This window comes from Passer domesticus, chromosome 4, assembly GCF_036417665.1.
Source record: "Passer domesticus isolate bPasDom1 chromosome 4, bPasDom1.hap1, whole genome shotgun sequence".
In the NCBI taxonomy this organism is placed as follows: domain Eukaryota; kingdom Metazoa; phylum Chordata; class Aves; order Passeriformes; family Passeridae; genus Passer; species Passer domesticus.
This window is the reverse complement of record NC_087477.1, coordinates 68,416,145-68,435,304: the sequence shown is the minus strand read 5'-3', so window position 1 is coordinate 68,435,304 and position 19,160 is coordinate 68,416,145. Positions and strand designations below refer to the sequence as shown.

Here is a 19,160-nt window from a genome sequence, read left to right as displayed (position 1 = left end):
CATGTTTAATTACTTTCAAGATGTTCCCAAAAATCCAACAGAACTGATTCCGTGTAAGTCCATGCTCAGAACTTATGCTTGCACTCTTTATCTGAACTGTATTTCCATGTAACATGGCTGGATTTAAGAAAACATTTGCCTCAACTGAAGGCCTGCCTCTATGCATGGTTAGTACATCTTCAGCACACACAGAAATGCATTTCATGTACCATCAGAATTAAATAAGTAAAAAAATTAAGTCCTTTACCACAACTGAACTGTATGTTCAATTAAACCAATTAAAATGTTATCAAGATATTGGGATTACAGTAATGGAGACAGCCCAATACATAAAACAAGATATATTTATTTAGCACAAAAAGTTCCATTTTTCAAGTGCATGTATGCTTTTTCTACTACTTTACGGCACTTTGCTTTTTCAAAAAAGTCAAGAACAATCATGACTAAGACAAAGACATACTATTCATTTGACAGAATGACTTTTATCCTACAACTGTAGGGCTGAGAGCAGTTTCTGAAGTGTAAGGCAAATTAGGAATTCCTTCTCAAGCGAGTAATCTCTATTCAGTTTCATTAACTCAAGTGGAACGTTCACAAGAAAAGTGTTACACAACTAGGACATGATACATGACTGTGGTGCTGCCTATGGCTACAGCCAACATAATATGCAGGGGTGGGGTTACATTCTCAGACAGGAAAAGACAGAAAATTGAAAGATCCACAGTAAATTGCCAGAAACAATTACTGACAGAGAAAGAAAATCCAACCATTATGTACTCAATCACATGACATAGTTATGCACAATTCCCACTTGATAGAAAACAGGTGAATTGCCATATAATGCTCAGAATTAGGACATCTAGAGACTTTAGATGCTTTAAAGCCTGCAACTTTCATTTAGAGACAAGTTGGTATTATTTGGTAAACAAATGCTGATAGCTCACAACTGACAGCACTGAAATATTACTTGAAATATTACTTGGTTCCATTCATGGAATAGCTACAAACACTGGATACAGAAGACCATTCAAATTATACTGGTGGACAGATTTTCCACAGCTTCTCCTTTGCTGAAGTTTCATCACTTCAAGTGACTGACATCAAAGATGTGCTGCTGAAACTAGTTCAGTCTTCCCACCAGTAGTTATCACCTGGATTAGACTGCCAGAGCTTGGTCGATCCTTTCCTGTTATCCAGTCATAAAAGGTTCTGTTTTAAAATAAATAAATAGATAAAATAGGTGAGGGTGAGGAAAAACAAAAAAATTACAACTACTATCAGGTATATTGACAGGAAGAATAAAATACAAGCCTATTACTTTTCCTTCTTTTCCTACTGCTATCACTAGTGATTTCTATGTGATGTGATCACAGGATTCAGACCCTCAGAACTGTGCAGAGGGCCCAGAGAAATCCAAGGGGCATTACAGCACACAGGATTTCCAAAATATCTCAAAAGAAAAGGCTAAGAACTTAAAATGTCAGACTCACTAGGTTTTTTCCCACTTTAAAAAAATTTAGAAAAGGGAACAGTAGAGCTACTTTAGTTGCTTTTATAACATATATATAAAAGAAATACAGTTTTATGACTAGAATAGAGTTGCTAAACTCATTACTCTGCCACTGGCCATTATAACATTATGATATTTAACTGTGAAAGTGGTCTCAGTGGGAAGGAAAAAAGCCTGAAGACATCCAAAGTAGTGCTGAGTAAGATGGACACCTTCTAGGTAGCAGACCAGGAGACTCCTTATCAAAACACAACATAACCTCCTTCCTCAAAATAGACTAGAGAGAGTGAAGTGTATTTTACAGGTCCTTCAGCCTTTCCAATAGTGCACACATAGCAACTGTCATGTTGGAACATTCCACAATCCAACAAGAGCTACCAGGGCACAAAATCCAAGTGCCACATGGGAAAGGATTTCCTGCATTGTTCCCAAGATACAGATGTTGCCAACAGATGCTGATGTTGCTCAGTGAGATTTTCAATTTTCAGAGCACTGGGGTAAACTTTATGGAATTAGAAATAAAACAAACCAATCAAATGAATTCTCCTGCAAGGATAAATTACTTAAAAGTTCAACTTAAAAAATTAATTTGCAACACTGCAACATCTAGCTAAGCTGCCCCTGGAGCACAATAAATTAGGCATCTTTTCCTGAATGTTTTCAGACCAGCTAAATTCAATTGATGAGGCCCATTTTAAAGAGCCTCATCAGACAACTGCAGAGGCTTCAACTAAACAGACGCAACTAAAACCATTTCCATCTCTGGCATTCACCTTAAAAAATTACAAAAAAGGAAATCTGATGTCAGAACTAAACTAGTCTCTGAACAATCAGCAGTAGGTAAATTCAATTCCACTGTCAGTTCTAAAAGATCTTAAAATGTGAGTTCACCCTCAACAGAAACTGTGCTACTCCCCATCACATGGCAGAAGGCAATACTCATGCTGCACCTTCTCTGAGGAATGAGAACAGTAAGGCAGATAATCTCAGCCTGGCATTACACAAACTACAGTTGAGGCTTCAGCATTTTGCAGCATCATTCATGACAAGTTTTAGTGGATAGTATAAAAAAAAAAAATCTGTACTAAATTCTTCTGAACAAGAGCAAAAATGTTGCCAGTTGAGAGAACTGAACTAACATGCCATAAACTGGGCAGTAAAATGTGTTTAGAAGAAAAAAAAATCCCACCCAAGTCGACATGCTTATTTGCAGTTTATCTTTAAGCCAGGTGTCTCCTGCACCTGCTGTCTGCAATTTAATTTGTCTACAGGCTTTAGGAAATTCTCCAGCTTCCAGCTGCTTAAGGCTATCTTCCTTGCTGGAATAACTCATGTAGAGATGCTGAAGTTGATGAAGTCAGGCTAATTTTCTCCAGTTAGGAAGCCTGTGCAATTAAACCCGAAGTGATTTAGAAAGATACCCAATAAGATGGAGGAAAAAAATCCACCCAAATCCAAGACAGCTGTTTAAAAAGAACAGGCACTGAGATGAAGCAGTGAGAGGGACAGTGAGCAACTGTTTAGTTATCTCACAGATACTCACTCTGCAATGAATTCTAAGGGTGTCCAGGAGCTGAAGTCTGCATCAGGCATTGATTTCCTGTTTGCTGGTGTATCTAAGGTAACCCTGTGATTAAAAAAGATAAGCAAGCATTTAATTTATATATCATGCTTCTGATGAGCACCACCTGCTTCAATTCACTGCTGTAATATGTCCTTTACTTTTACACCACATGATATAGATTTCCCTTGCATCCTCCCCTGTGTATAGAGTCATTAGTTTCAATGTATGTCCAAGGCTCCAACTAAGAACCCCCCCAGCTTCCTGGCTAGCTGAGGAACTGCCTATTAGAGCCATCACTCAGCTTGCAGCTCCCCTCCCACCTCTCTCATGCAGTTTGGGAATGGCAGCAATAAGCCTGTTCACATGTACTGCCCAGCACACATGCACTACTATCCATGCTTTTGAGAGACCAAGTGCATAAATACAGGGAGTTTTGACTTTGACAATACATACTTACACTACATACAAAGACATGCAAGGGTTAACTTTCCAGAACACCCTCACTGAAATGCTGTTGACAATCCAAGGTGTATTTATCCTCTCAAAAAGTCATTCAATAACCGAGTTTTGTATGAGAACTACACAAGAGCACCATGCACAAAAATCCAGAGATCTTGGTGTGTGCCTGCCTACAAGGCTCTGGAGAAGGTGGTGTCAGTTATCCAAACACATTTAATGCCATTCCTGTCTGACCTGAAGAACCCCTTACATTTTGGGTCCTGAACTAGATATGGACTTGGCAAGAAAATTACTTGCAATTTTTGCAACAGAATTGATAAAATTAAACACAGTGAAGACCTACTAGGCCATCTACTTTGTACTAGCTTTCCTGACAAAAAAATGAAAGCAGGTAAATACAAGCTAATTTTTTTTTGGTTTACAGGTACTCAAAGTAACCGAATTTTACCAGTCAAGCATAGGCATGCAGTACCTTATGAAGAAGCATCTTTAATCAAGTGAAAGCATGTCAAATAATCCTTTGCCTTACTATTATCACAGAGCTAAATCTAAAACATCACTGAACAGTTGATCTCATTTTTACAGTTCTGTCTAATATTGAAATAAAGAAATCACACGTTAATGCATGGTTACAGTTAAACTCATTAAAAGTAAATCAAATTTTAATCCTAACATCCACTGCTGTTTTGCAAAGGCAAAGAAAAGAATGTAATCGTTTTAGGGTGACTTGTGCATCTCTTTGTTCATCCAGTCAAGATGCATCCTTTCCTGTTAGTAGGTCTGAGAGGCTGTTTGTGTGCTGTGAATAGGACACTGCAAACATATCTGTGTGGCTCTAGGTTGCAGCAGTAATTAAATTAAACAAAGCAGGCAGAGACCGCTAAGCAACCACTTACGGTAAAATGGCAACTGCAGCAGAACCAGATGGCAGCCCACAGCTGGCACCAGCCAGACTCTGACAAAGCTGATGCACTGCTCCTTTGGCCATGCCATAGGCAATCATCCCTAAAAATTAAAAACAGGCAAATGAGAGAACAATCAGAACAGCCCTCAACATCAGCAGTAACATGACAGAAACTAAAGACTGTTTGATGAATATTAGGACCACTTACCACAGCCAGAAAAAAATCAGAATTTTAAAACATATTAAAGCATGCATATTAAAAGAAAAAATGCTAATATGAATAAAAAGGCTTTAGTAGACATCCAGAAGTCAGTCAACTTAGCACTACAGAAATAAGCAGCTTACCAAGTCAAGCATGTTTAGTCAATGTATCCAAATGCACCCTGAAGTATGGGACCTACAGGGCTAAGTTCACAAATTTAACAGAGTAAGATGCTCATAGACTTTAATAAGGCACTCTTCTATTAATTTTCATCATATAACTAAGATACTTGTGAGTTTGGACCCAAAAAGGTACAGATCACTTCCCTCTCAAATCTGGAATTCACTTGGTCAGCATCCCAGGACTGACAGGCCCTGTGGAGAAAGCCACAAAAAAGCCCAACTCCCATGGTAGACAATTAATAAATAATGTGCAGGGAAAGAAAGCTTCTTCCCAAAAACTGCTGCAAGAGCAGCATGAACCAGAGCATAAGGCACACTGCTCAGGAACAAGATCTGGACAACCAGAGTGCTAGAGGTCTCAGATGTCTCAAGTCATGTGTCTGTCAAGAAGTCCAGACACAGATAAAAGTACCTAAGAAAACAGGTCTACGACAACTGAATGTCTTCCTTCCTACCCATACAGCTATTCAGCCCCTTTCCAATGCTTCTAAAGCAGTATTTTGAACATAACAGAAATACTTCTACAATGTAATTAAAGGTATTGTATAACATCCATTTTTATTAGAAGAAACCATGGACAGCACTAGCTAACTTATTTTATTGTTATGATAAAAATATTCACATCTGTATCATATTCCTCTCTCATCTTGACTAAATCAAACATTCTAATTCTTCTTAGAAACCTTTTCATGCCTGATACATTTCTCAAACGTCAAACTGTTAGTCTCTAACTGTTCACATAATTTTCAGTGTTCTTCAGTTTGCAGTATGTGAGGCAAGATTTTTCTCACAGGAAAAGAAAAATCCCATTAACATCAAACAAGAAAAAGATTCTTTCTTCCAGAACAGCCGGTCATAACAAGGCTAATAAGGCATATTTGCAAAAGTTGAGTAACAACTCTTTCCCAATTCTTCCTGATGTTAATAAGTTGCATGTGTTTGCCCAAAGCACTGCTGTGACTTTTGGAAAAATCCAGACCAGCTGAAACCAGCTAGTTCAGAACAGAAAGGCTCATCACTTTGATTCCTGTGTTGTGGTCTCTTCCTCCCAAGACCACCCAAACAAAAACCGTGAAAATCTGCCAGAATTCACTTGTTTTCATTTGTGTATAGTCAGTCAGCAGTTCACTGTGAATTATTCATCTGCTTAGTCTCAAAAATAAACCTTTTATCTTTGACTACAGCAGACATAAAAACAAACTATATAAACAAAACATTAATCATTAACTAGAAAATATATAGAATATTTTTGCCTGAACAGTTTTAGGCAAAGCTTTCAGGAATATTAATAAATTTTATATGTTTTAAAATCTTAGTATCTAGGTCTTAAAAATATTGTTGAAATGACACTAATAAAAGCTTGGGAAATAGGATATTTGTCTCAAACTTTCCTTTTGCTGCCTGTGGGCTTGTGTCAGTGCCTTCTTTTTTTCGATTTTAAATTGCTCCCAGATTTCTTCCTCCATGTAGACCAACATGATTGAGGAGCAAGATTAAAAATGCAATACAGTTTCTATTAAATAGTTAGCTGAGGACAAAGCCAACAGTCAACAGGCTTATCTATGTTTGAAGCATAGACTGGAATCAGAACATGAACAGGATAAGCATGGTTATCAGATTCAGCTGAGTCATCACCAACAGAAAGATTGGTCAATTAAGGACTCTGTCAGAAGACAAATAGGAAATTTAACTTTGTCTAAGAATTGTACTTCTATTGCTGTGTGCTTCTAGTCTTCATTATCTTCCAAACTTTCTATATCATATACTAGCCAAGTGCATTTCACCAGTGCATGTCAAATACTATTTAAATACTGACTCTATGTGCTTGTACCACAGCTTTGAGAGATTCAATATTGCTACCTGTAAAATCACATTTTCCTTACACATTTCAGCAGTAGGATCCCGTTTGTGCTAGATGACAAGAAACTGGGGTGTGAAGCTATTGCCTCACCAACAAGAATGCTCAGATAAAAACTGTCTCTAACTGCTGGTGTCCCTGCAGCTGTCGTGCATAGCGTTTTACCTGGGGTTCCAGATAAGGCAGCTTGAGCTCCTGTCAGAGTCAAGAGGCCACCTTCTTTCAGATGTTTTGTGGCAAGGTGGCTGGAAATAGTCGATGTCCAAACACTCTGCTTCCACATCAGATCACAGTTTTTGTATAAGGCTGATTAGGAAGAGAATTAGTGAAATTAGCCAAAGGAAGACAACAAACTCTGATTTCCTCACTGTTACAGAGTGCAACAACACTATGAAAACATGCTTTCTACAATTTTCTACTCATTTATGTCTTTTGGATCTCCTTTCTGTTTGAGCCTGTAACAGCCAAACCAGAAGGGGGAAGAAAGGGACACATTTCACCAGAATTACTCCATACAGAAAACAAGGCTATTTTTCTTCTTTTGTCTCTACAGTTGTGGGTACAAATTTTATTATGAATATTACATGTTTAAAGGCCTCTTTTTAATCTGAAGGATTTTTTTCTGTAGCATGATTAGGCAGTGGCCTCCAATATTGTATTGCACAGAAACAGCTCAGAGAGCTGCAGGAAGCAACTGAGGTTTTATGCATAAAGCAACATCTTAGGAAACAACATCAATGGGTGTTTTGTACCTTGCCTGACACAGGTAATCTCAGCAAAAATCAGCTCACAGATAACAATGCTTAGCTCTGTCAGAAAGCACATCAAAACTTTCTGATAAAAATTAGTGCATAACAAACATTACTGAAGAAACTAAGTGCCGTGCAAATTTACAGAAAGCAAAAATTCAGAGAAACCCTAAGAATCACCGTGACTAAGCTATTTTGTACTTCTATGTTTTTGTCCTCTTCTGGACTCAGGAAGAAAGATTTTAAGGACTTCTCTCAGATATCATTCGTGTTTTCACCAGCACATCTGTACCAAAGGCTTACACTTGGCTTTGGCGCTGCCTCCAGCCCATCCTCCTGCTACACACAGGATTGCATCCACCTTTTCTTCACCAAGAAGTTTTCCAACTTCTGCTGTCACCTTTAACACAAAGAACAAGAACATACTGAAAACACTCAATTGATAAGGTAAGGAGGTAATCACCGTGAATGCCTTAAAGCTACTTTTTCCTACTTATGTATCTGAGGACAGGACACAGCAATTTAAACAGCTATAGAAAATTAATAATTATGATTCATGAACTCAAACCAAATTTTTAAACTGTGTTTGAAAATACCTATAGATGAAAGTCAGATGAATGAAAGCCATAGAGTGTGTGATGTCACTGGAAATAAGTGATCATCAGGGCTGAAACACCTTGACCCTTACCTCTATTATTAACAAAAATTGTTATTGACTTGCTTTTGACAGCTTCTCTTCCAAGTACGATGTTGTTCAAGATGGGAAATGAAACTCCCAGTCTGACCAGGACTACTGGTGTCACTTTTGATAACAGTGCAAGAAAAACAAGTAAAGGTTACCTCCTTATTGCCTCTCTGTAGAGTGCAACCATCAGTTTGAGCCTGGCCACTAAATTTGAGCTTGTATACTTCTAGATATCTATAATTTGTTCTCTTTCAAATATAAGACCTCTCAGCTGGTAACAAATTTTCTGTGTCAAAGCAAATAGCAACAATCCATCTCTCAACAAGTGAAGAAGAGCCAATAGCTTTTACAAACTGTATTGTAAACATGTTATGTTACTCCTCCAAAACTTTAGGAGTTGTATAGATATAAAAAACCCATCTTGGCTAGATATTCAGTATATCAGTAACAGAAGTTGGTTCAGCACTTGAAATGTAAAAAATTAACCCTATCTACCAAGAATAAAGCAAACTACTTTTTTAGGCTGACTTCAATTCTCCCACATCCACGTTTGTGGAAACAAGTGCATTCCCCTAGGGATCCCTTGGGGCTTAGGTTCATGTCCTTTGAGTATGCCATCTACTTATGCACAAGACATTTTTAAGTTAAGGTATTTGAAATAAATGCTGCATTTTAAGATATCCTTATCCATCTTCATTATAACTCACCTGGTTAAGTCTGTGACTTTTAAAAGTCAAGACAAAAACAAAGCAAAACAGCCTTATGTGCTAAGCCTCCAATATCCCGGATCAAGCTCCTTCTGTGTATTCAGTTAAAAGGAATTACAACAAAATAAACAGAAGGGACGAGCAGAACCCGAAGGACCTTGAGGTTCGCGGTACGGCCGCACGACCGCCACCGACCGCGCTGCTGCGTCCTGCGTGGAGCCGGACCCATCCTGCAGCCGCCTTGTTCACCGCGGGCAGCAGCGAGAGAGATGCACAAACCCCCGGGGGAGGCTCCGTGCATCGCCCGGCCGAGGGGACGCGCACCCCCGGGGGAGGCTCCGTGCATCGCCCGGCCGAGGGGACGGGCACCCCCGGGGGAGGCTCCGTGCATCGCCCGGCCGAGGGGACGGGCACCCCCGGGGGAGGCTCCGTGCACCGCCCGGCCGAGGGGACGCGCACCCCCGGGGGAGGCTGGCTGGTGCGCCGCTCCACCGCCTCACCCGGCACCGGCCGCCCCGCGCCCGCCGCCGACCCACCTGCTCGGCCTGCTCGGGGAAGGAGTCGGTCGCTCTCACCACCACGTTGGCGCTGGCGTCCGCGTTCTCCGCCAGGTCGATGCTGGCCACCCACTGCCGCGGCGAGAGGAACGGCGCGTTAGCGGCCCGCGCCCCGCAGCGCCCGGCCCGGCCGCTTCCCCGCGGGGCTCCCCGCCTCACCCCCTCCCGGCCCGGCGCTTACCCAGTTCTTGGACTTGAAGTAGCGCACGCACTGGGAGCCCAGCGCCCCCCTGCCCCCGTAGACCAGCACCCTGCGTGCCGCCATGCCCGCTGCTCCGGCGCCGCTCTCCCCGGCGCGGATGGGCCGCCCCGCGGGCGGGCGAGGGGCGGCAGCTGCGGCCGTGGGTGGTGCGAGAGGCGGGGCTGGGCTGGGCCGGGCCGTGCGGAGTGAGGAGAGAGAGGAGGAATCGCAATGCCTCGGCCCAGCCACGGCAGGAGCCTTGTTACTAGTCCCCAGGGCTCCTGCTGCTGTTAGTCGCTTAATGAATTAATTAATTCTTGTTTCTGAAGGTCCTGCCAGGACTCGGGTAGCAGTAACCGTAGAAGGGCGGACAATTACGGCGGGTTTTCTTTAGCGCTCATGGATCGCACCTGTCGCTTGAGTTGCCCCTCATGAGTGCCCCGATCTGCGGCTCGGCTGGCCCGGCCACCCCGGCTGCCGGGGGCTTCGTGCGCCCCGCTGGAATTGAGAAGATTGCAGAGCCATCGTTTGCGTCCCTCAGATTGCCCTGCCTGCAGTGACATTTAGAGGCTGGGTGGGAGCAGGCGCCGGGAAGCTCAGCACGGCTCAGGCGACTGCAGAATCCTTCAGCCAAATTGTGCTGTTTTGATGCTTTGTCCCTCGCACACAGATATTTACCCACTTTTAAAAATAATCCAATAAACTGGATTCTTCTTCAAATTTTCTTCACATGAGGTTGTAGTAAGAAACTTGATGTCATTTGAGCAGGACAATTAAACCCCTGAGGAAATATTAGACAGGCCATAGAGATAGGATTACTTGCTACAAAGAAGCATCACCCCATTACAATATAATGAAGCCCTTACTTGCAACCATTTCAGGATGTTGTTGCAGCAAAATGTATTTTTTGCCTTGATTTTTAACCATACAGATTAATTACTGGACCTTCAAATTGCAAAGAGAAGTATCTTGAAATGCCTGGTATTCAGCTGTGGATTTTGGAGCATGATGAAAAATGGGAAATACGTCTGACTCCCGCAGAGAGGGCTTGGAGATGATCCCTTGAAAGCACTAGGATGCCTGGCTGCTTTAAAAAGACATTATTTGCCTTGGCTTCTCTAATAAGTTTTGTGTCTTTTATCTTGATTGTTGTTGCAATGGGGATCCCAAAGTGGATGACTGGAAAGATCCTTTGCAAAACAGGAGCTGATTTGGTCAATGCCACAGATCCAGAGCTGGTCAAGTTCATTGGAGAAATTTACTACGGTCTCTTTCGGGGCGGCAAAATACGCCAATGTGGCTTGGGCGGGCGGCGTTCCAAATTCACAAGTAAGTACAATTTTGGTTGAATGTTTAGTCTAATATCTAGTTCAAATTTAACATTCTATTCTTTTTGTTTACAGAACTTGCAGAATGCAAATTTGTATTATTAAATAAATATGTAGTCTTTATGGTTTGACATTTGGAGTGTGAATATAAAATTTCTATCATTTCATGAATGCCTTTTGCTACAGTTAGATTCTGTAATCCTAGAATCAAGCTGGGGAAAAAGATCCCTAGGGATAGATGGAGAGTTTTCTTTTAGCTTTGTGAAGGGGGTGAAAGTCATTTGGAGATAACCCTGTAAATCATACTTACCCCTTGAGTGACTTTTTCCATGCCAAGTTTTGCTCTGCCACTCCTCTGCCTCTGCCCTTGCCTCTTTGTTGAACTCTTCTGAGATTTTTTCCCTTTAAGAAGCAGAGATTTATTTAGCTGGACACATTTCTGTATTTCTCTGTCTGTCCTAATGCAAATGTCTACCATAGCACATATCGCTAACTTTATTAACATGTTGAAGAAATTCTTTTCTATTAAATTGGGAGACAAAAATTGCTGAACTTTTAACAAATGTAGCAACTCTTCTAAACATATTCCTTTTAACATAAAAGATTTTCTTGAGGTCTTGAAAGCACTGAGCTGTACTCTGGATGATTTCCAAATTTCACGCATCCTGTTCTGTAGTGAAAATGGTAATTTGCATTGAAGATTTTTATTTCAGTGTACAGATTTACTGAAACTTAAACCAATATGAGTTGAAGCTATTGCAGTCTCACCCTCACCCTGTCCTGTCCCATCCTTTGCAATGGCTCTGGTAGTTGAGGTGAGGTGTTTCAGAAGTTAAAATGGCCAAAAATTTAGCCTATAAAAATAAATACTTGTTTGGCCATAAGATTATGTCTGACTACACAACTACACAAGCACTTCTATAAAAATTTGAAGGCAAGTGTGACTGTGGGACTTCAGAGGGAATATAGAAAAGAACCAGAGCAACCTCAACTTAGACCAGCAAGACCTGTTGTTAAACTGGATGAATTTGGACTGGTCAAGCTCTGACTGCAACTGCAACTTCATGACATGGACATAGCAGTCATGCTCATCCAGGCCCAGTTCTTTCACCCCATCCCGGCAGAGAGAATGAGGAAAACTCTGTACAGCTTTTTGGACTATTTAATGAACTTTCTGATTTTTTCCTGTGCAACCTGAGTGGAAGGCATAATGTTCCACAGTCACTCTGGAGTACATTGATATGCAATTGCAGGATGTGAGCTGGCACTCCTTAGACAACCAGAGCTCTCACTGAAGCTAGTAATAATTCTCTCCTAAAATTATTATTCTCTGTAATAATTATAGTTATTATTATTATTATTCTCTATAAAACATTAAGTGCAGTAGGCACAAATATACATTTTGGTCAACAAGGGTTCCAGAGATTTTCCCTTTTAAATATATTACTAACTCTACTGAGTTTGATATTTTCACAATACTGTTTTCAAACAACAATACACAAAGCAGATACTTTTGCACAATGGTAAGCAGGACTCGGGGTTCTGAGTTTGACTTGACTTTTTTTTTTTTTATTTGAATGTCCCCCTTAATCTCCAAGCATTCTGAATTTACTGGGGTGCAAGAACTGTGAGAGTTTTCATGAGGAATGTGACAATATAAATGGATTTCACTGGCATCATAGATGAAGACAAAGCTAACACATCATATGGTGCAATATTGCAGTACCTCTGACACTTCAGAACTTCAAATTACAATAATTTACTGTTATTGGTACATCCCCTTTCGCTCTGTTAACATTCACTAGAGTAGATTTATGGCTGGCACACTCTCTTTTAACTGGGACAGTGACTCCATTGCCCTAACAGGTGTCTACTTGCTCTTTTGTACTCCTCAAGATGTATCACCTGGCCTCCAGCTGCAGCTTCTGGAAGTGTCCCATCCAAGTGCAGCATGTATGTTAGACCCACAGGGTTGTTAGGATGGTCCTAAGGCACCTAAGCTGGCATAAGATGCTTCTGTTTTGACAATTGAGTCAAGCCCTGAGAACAAGCTGTGGAAGCCACACTTTTTGCCTGTGCACAGTAAATGCTGCTGGATTGTGTCAGGAGTCTCCATGGCAATATCCTTCTCATGGATTCTTATTTCTGTGTACTAAACCAGACTCACTGGGCAGGTGATTGGTATTTGGCTACAAGACTCAGAAAAGAGACCAAATAATCCTTACAACTACCCTAATATCTCTGATGGTTTGTAAGGAGGCTTAATTCCATCTGCTTTGTTGTTGCACTGCCAGTTATTTTCATCAGAAAGCAACCTAGTTTTTGGATTCCCATTTCTCATATATACTTCTGATCCTCATTACTCCCCTGATTTCTTTTTGTCAATGTCTTCTGCAGCTCTTCTGTGCACCAGGCTCATCTACAGAAGGAGCTACTGAAAGGGTAGATTTGTTGAATCACATAATTTTTGTATGGGATTTGTACATATTAATTTTTTCTACATGATCTACTATAATTCTGTCCTGTCACGATCAAATTATATGCCTGAAGTTCATGGTGACATCTACCAACTATTGCTGCCTACTTTTTGGGTGGCTTGTTTGGACTTTGGGTTTTTTTGTCAGTTATGTAGTACAGGTAGGAATTTATTTATTTGTTTATAATACAGTATACCTTCTTTGTAGTAAATGTAGTAATTAGGCAGCACGTTTTTCAGAACATGTATGAGTTGCAGTGCTATGCTAGCTGAAGGTCTGCTCTTGATCACCTTGCATTTTAGGGTTCCTCTCAACCAGCTTCTCTCTTTCCTGTCAGTCAACATCACCTACAATTCCCTACTCACATTTCTTCTGATTCTAGAGGGCTGCAGGATAAACTAAATACTCAGGTGTACATTTCCTGCTGCTGGCCAATCTGGCCCTCCAACAAAGGAACTGTGTTTGTGAAGACAGAACTAAGAAAATTACTGTTCTCAAGAGACAAGTGTCAGGCTGCTGAGGGAGAGCTTGTGCCTGTAGCAAACCATGGCAGCGCTTCACCTAAAGCCCACCTGACTGCAATACTTTACAAGCTTACTACATCTGTGGCTAAAACACTGCCAGAAGCCCAGAAAAGCATAAAAGGGCCAGAGACACTAGATGAGAAACAAAGAAGGGAATTTTAAAGGGCAGACCTGTGGGATTAGGATGTATGAAATCAGGGCAGATCTCACTGGAGCCAGCAGTAAAAAGAGGATTAGGGGAAAAAAAAAAAAAAAAAGAAGAATAACATGAGAAAATAAACACAGAAAAAGGTGATACTATTTTAGGCAGCAAGGGAACAAGGAAACGGAGACTATTAGACTTCAAATGGATGAGATTAAAAGCATGAGACAGGAATGAGAAGCTCAAACCAGGTACAGAGTTTGGTACAGTTTGGTACAGAGAGCAGAGGTGAAAAAGAGAGAGGAAAGTATGCAGCAGACACTACAGCACCAGAGATAAAGACATTAATACTGCTAGATAAATAAGCAGGACTTCAGCCTGAATCCCTATTTACAGATCCTGTGTAGAGGATTATTCCTGTAGAAGAATATCCCTGGTTTGATGCACTGAAAAATAAAGCATCAGGAACTGAGATGTGTGCAACTAGCTGAATTCCACATCTCCATTAAAAAAACAGTCTTCCTTAAATATAAGTTGAATTCGAAGCACCAGCACAGTGTGATATTTACCATCATCAAGAAAACCAATACACTGAGTAGACAATTTATTTTTTCTTGACAGTTTTCCCACACATGGTGAAAAAGCTGAATACAGGCCTACATGTGATGATCATAATGTTCCTCTGTGTGGCCATTTTCTTTTCTCTGGTCAGTTTTGGATTCTGCATTCTTAACGCAATAAAAGTTCCTTACCGGGCTATTAACGGTCCAGCAGGAGCATGCCTTTGGAACTTCCTTGCAGGTAAAGTAATTTTCCAGTGTTTTTTTGTAGTCATAGAAATTCATAGAAAATTATACAATTCGTAGGAAATGATACAAGTTCCTTTCTTCCTTACGAAATACCTCTTTGATTTAAATACTTGTGAATACAATGAAGTTGGCGGTGAATTCACACCTATCAAAACAGAACTTCCAGGTGGTGTCTTGGCTTATTGTGTCTAGTTAACAGTTCACAGGAGGTATGAATGCCTGCCTTGAGGCTTTATGTCATGGATAAAAGTGTGTTTGCCCACACAATAAAGCCTAAGCATTTTGAAGGTGTTTAAGCCATGCCTTTGTCTGTCCCTACTCTGTATAGTGCTCAGCGATGTATTCACTAAGTCTTTTGAAGCATGACTAAAGATCTGTCTTGTTTTGATTTGATAATGGTGAATACTTACTTCATTTTGTTGCAGGTGGATTTGTAGTACTTGGAGTCACCAGCTTCATGGCTGCTGTGAAACTTCATCACCTCACAGAAAGGATTGCCAATTTTCGGGAAAATGTCTTTCGGTTCGTTATCTTAGAAGAACGCTTCGAAGACTGTTTTTGGATTTGTGTGGCAAGTGCCACTGCACATGCAGTGAATTTGCTGCTAATAGCCATCAGTGGGATTCATTTCCCTAAAATTAAGACTAAAACAGAAGAAGTGAATGTTACAGCAGAAGATATCATGTACTAACAAAGCTACACAAAACTATTTTGGTCAACTGAACTGTTGTAACAGGAACAGCTTCTTGGCTCTTCAGCCTTTGTTTTGGATAGATGATTTATGTACAAACCTAAGAAAACATGTCATTCTACAATACCAGCAACTAACATATCTGTAAAACAAAACAAAACAAAACAAAAAAACAAAAAACAAATACTCTAAATATCATTTTTCTCAAAACAGACTGATATCTGCAGTAAGTATATGGTGTTTCAGTTTTTAGAAAATTTGCACCTTTTTTTTTTAGAAAGCGAAGGTAAAATATTTCATCAAACCAAATGTCTTCTTTATTTAGAAAGACAACATGCTTATCACAAATCTTTCAAACTATAAGGTAATTTCAAAAGAGAAAGAATGTATATTTGGCATTTACTTTCACAGAATTGTCCAGAGCATATTAAGAAGGACATATCTTTGGTGTTATACAGCATTGAGAACTGTGAGGCTGAAGTTAAGGGGCAGCAAAGGCTAAATGTGTGTGTATGAAATGTTTTTAAAACAGAAATGATCCAATACCACAAGGCAAAGAAGTGAGAAATGTAAAGTATATGGGATGCTATTAGTCTGTGAAAAAAGATTTATTAGCTGCTGGATGACTGTTTTATTGCAGCTTCTGGACGTAAACAGATTAAGGGTAATAGTGCTTTTAGATAACCTGGAAAATATTAATCTGACACATTGATTTTCTTCATAACTGTGTTAATTGTTAAGTCTATCTGAAATCAAGTAAAAGTGATGTATGATGAAACAATATTGAAATGGATAGAACTGGCTAAATGGATGGAAAAGTTATTTTCTTAGGAAGGACCATAACTTTGACAAGGATTCAACCAGTTCATGGGTCCCAAGGAGCGAATATTTTTGAGAAAAGGATATGGAATATACCATTAGGAATGGATACAGTGGCCTCTACCATCTCTGGTTTGGCTCTGCAAGGTTAGCAGGATTATGAATAAAGGAGAAATTTGTGAGGGAGCCTTTGCAATAGGCCCTACTAACCTATTTTCTTCAAGACACCATCAGCCACTTTTGTTTTTCAGAAGCACTAAAATTATTTTTAAAAAAATTAAAGATAGATGGAAAATTATGATGAGTATAGAGAACTGTTACAGTTTTAGTATAAAGGAGACTCAATAAAGCAGAAAAAGTTCCTATTTTTTTCCACCCTCTTGCTTCATTGTTCTTGGTGCTTTCACTCAGACTGTGCCCTGGGCCACAATTCCAGAAAGATGGTGCAATAGCCTGTACATGGATAGGCAGTAAACAAGCCCAGGCTACAAAGATGTCTTGGGTGGTAACAACACAGTACTGCCCTGAAAACTGTCCACAGGGGCCTCTGTGGTACCACCACCTTCCTCTCCCAGAAAATTCTGAGTGCTTTGAGGTAGAAAAACTTGAAGTGTGGCATAATTACACAAGTAGAAACTGTAATACTTGCCATTTGTAATTGTTCTATGAACATGTATAATTTAGACAGAGTTACTGTACAGAAAGAATTATATTGTGACATGTAATTTAGCTTTTACTAAATATAATTCTCTTCAGGAAGTGAGAAGGAAGCAGGTTCTTATATCCTCCATACTGAGTGATTGCTGTGAAAATGCTTTTCAGTAGTATTAATATGCATGCATAGCAACACATTTTTATACTGATAGTGAACTGCTTGATGGTCCCTAAATTTCAAACCACTCCAACAATATCACTGAATAAGAATCGTGGGACTATTTAGGTAAGCACAAGATTAAAGATTTGTTGGAGTGGATTCCTAGGTAGGTCACGGTAGCTCTGAGCAAACCTGTAGAATGCACTGTATACATGAAGTTAAAGGGGATAACTGAGCTGATAAGCATTGTAATTTCTTAGTTTGGCTCAATTCAAGAATGGAGCATACTCTGCAGTAAAGGTCCAAGAGAAGATTTCTCTTACAGCAGACCTATGAAGCATCATGTGGGATACTGTACCTGCACAAATTGAATGACCAAATAATATTATCACCCAATGACTGTGTTGTGACCCATGAGAAAATAGTATTTTCAGTTCAGAGTGAACAGAAGTATTGTCATGCATGAACTAAACTTCATGAAACAGATGTAAGGATAAATTAAACTTTCAGCTGCACAGGTTGTCTGAGTTTTAGCACTCCTAAGATACACTGATAGGTCAATGCATGGAATATTTGCCCTGGGATATTTTGTCTGGAGAAAAAAAGGTTAAATGCAGGCATTCATATTTGAAATGTACAATTACAAAGCCCACCCTGGGGTTAACAATAGGTAAGTTCATCACTTAGACCTTTTCAGCTTTCCCTTGTACATCATAAACTAATTTCAAAAATGTGCAATTTGATATATGTGGTCTACTTTATTTACACATTTGTATTATGCTTCACATAGTGTATCTGATCATATGCATGCTCAACATGTAGAAATGAGCACTTCTCTGGGGGCACTTCTTACCTTGGAAGATTTGAAATCCCAGATGAGAACATTTATGAATAATATCTACCCAGAACTCTGAAGCTATTATGGGCCCAATGCTGTCTTTCCATAAAGTTAAAGACAATTTCATATATCCCAGAAATACCCACTTAATTTGTATGTACAGAATAATATGTAGAAACTACATGAATGTGGAGAAGCTATGGAGCTAAGGAGTCCAAGAGCCTTGCCAAAATAAATGAAGCTGAAAATGAATTACCACTTTGATTCTTTAAATAATATTGTAGTTTAATGTTAAAAAAATGTATTTTTACAAGATAAATCCAATTGGATGCAATTTTCCTCAGTCATTGTTTCTGAGTGCTGCTGACCTTAATAAAACATGATATTTGTCCCTGCACCACTTCATGGAAAAAGCTGTGAGTTGGGAAGTGCAATGGACTCCTAGAGAACAGGCCCATGTTCTGCTTATCTAACAGCATAACTCCACTTAAAGATGTATGGAAAAGCAAACATATATATTGTTATACATATTGTCATAAGGTGTCTTATTGTCACATATTAAAATGAATTACTTAAAATCTATGCTTTACACTTCAGGGGCAGGGAAAGAAACAAAAAATATGTCAATCACCTGAAATTAAAATCCAGTGCATGTTCAATGTTCTTCAGAGTGACAATATAGAAACTGTCAGCAAACTCCAACCCGTTCTTTTCCTTGCAGTGCTTTTGCTGACCATAAATCTACTTCTGATATTGCAGTGATAACCCTGCATTCTGTTGTGAATTTTCCTGACAGAATGTAACCACAGCCATTCTCACTGGGTTGTTTTGTGGGGGTTTTTTTTTTTTTTTTTTTTTTTTTTTTTTATTTGCCACATTTTTATTTCTTTCTGTAATTTCAGCCTGAAATTGTTACAGTTTTCTCGTAGAAAATAACGTGCGTTGCAATAAAGTTTTATTTTTCCTAAATTATTTACATTTTAATCTTCGATATGCAAATTAAGTATTCAGTATGCGGACTAGGGCTGCCTAAATCTGTGATGAACCCCTGTGAGAGAAGTAGGACCACCTATCTAGATAATGCCACGAGAGGACAAAAATCCACTGTGAAGCCGAGCAATCGTGCCGGACCAGCAAGAAACCCCAGCTCCCGTCCCGCG

At 39.8% G+C, this 19,160-nt stretch overlaps 2 protein-coding genes and 1 long non-coding RNA gene across 3 annotated transcripts; 1 reads left to right on the top strand and 2 right to left on the bottom strand.

Moving 5' to 3' along the window:
• Positions 1–330: 330 nt before the first annotated feature.
• Positions 331–9,717, bottom strand: QDPR (quinoid dihydropteridine reductase). Its single transcript, XM_064418567.1, has 7 exons — positions 9,559–9,717; positions 9,357–9,449; positions 7,732–7,828; positions 6,845–6,985; positions 4,430–4,538; positions 3,054–3,137; positions 331–1,209 (listed from the first exon to the last, which is right to left on the bottom strand). Exons 1-7 carry the CDS (start codon positions 9,640–9,642, stop codon positions 1,101–1,103), a joined length of 717 nt encoding a protein of 238 aa, XP_064274637.1. The 5' UTR covers positions 9,643–9,717; the 3' UTR covers positions 331–1,100.
• An 852-nt stretch (positions 9,718–10,569) lies between these two features.
• On the bottom strand, positions 10,570–18,848 carry LOC135299468 (uncharacterized). The gene is made up of 3 exons (XR_010361448.1): positions 18,632–18,848; positions 15,249–15,482; positions 10,570–11,288 (listed from the first exon to the last, which is right to left on the bottom strand). It is a non-coding gene; the product is annotated as an uncharacterized LOC135299468 (long non-coding RNA).
• Positions 10,630–16,713, top strand: CLRN2 (clarin 2). Its single transcript, XM_064418568.1, has 3 exons — positions 10,630–10,887; positions 14,651–14,830; positions 15,264–16,713. The coding sequence occupies exons 1-3, from the start codon at positions 10,635–10,637 to the stop codon at positions 15,527–15,529; spliced, it is 699 nt and encodes a 232-aa protein (XP_064274638.1). The 5' UTR covers positions 10,630–10,634; the 3' UTR covers positions 15,530–16,713.
• Positions 18,849–19,160: the final 312 nt, after the last annotated feature.

Bases quoted from the DNA above. Each gene is read 5' to 3' on its own strand.
- QDPR (XM_064418567.1), bottom strand. From the start codon at position 9,642: ATGGCGGCACGCAGGGTGCTGGTCTACGGGGGCAGGGGGGCGCTGGGC. The intron at 4,539-6,844 runs GTAAAACGCTAT...TTTAATTTTTAG, and splicing joins TGCCTTATCTGGAACCCCAG to GGATGATTGCCTATGGCATG. The intron at 3,138-4,429 runs GTAAGTGGTTGC...TTTTAATCACAG, and splicing joins GCTGCAGTTGCCATTTTACC to GGTTACCTTAGATACACCAG.
- CLRN2 (XM_064418568.1), top strand. From the start codon at position 10,635: ATGCCTGGCTGCTTTAAAAAGACATTATTTGCCTTGGCTTCTCTAATA. The intron at 10,888-14,650 runs GTAAGTACAATT...TTTTCTTGACAG, and splicing joins GCGGCGTTCCAAATTCACAA to TTTTCCCACACATGGTGAAA. The intron at 14,831-15,263 runs GTAAAGTAATTT...ATTTTGTTGCAG, and splicing joins CCTTTGGAACTTCCTTGCAG to GTGGATTTGTAGTACTTGGA.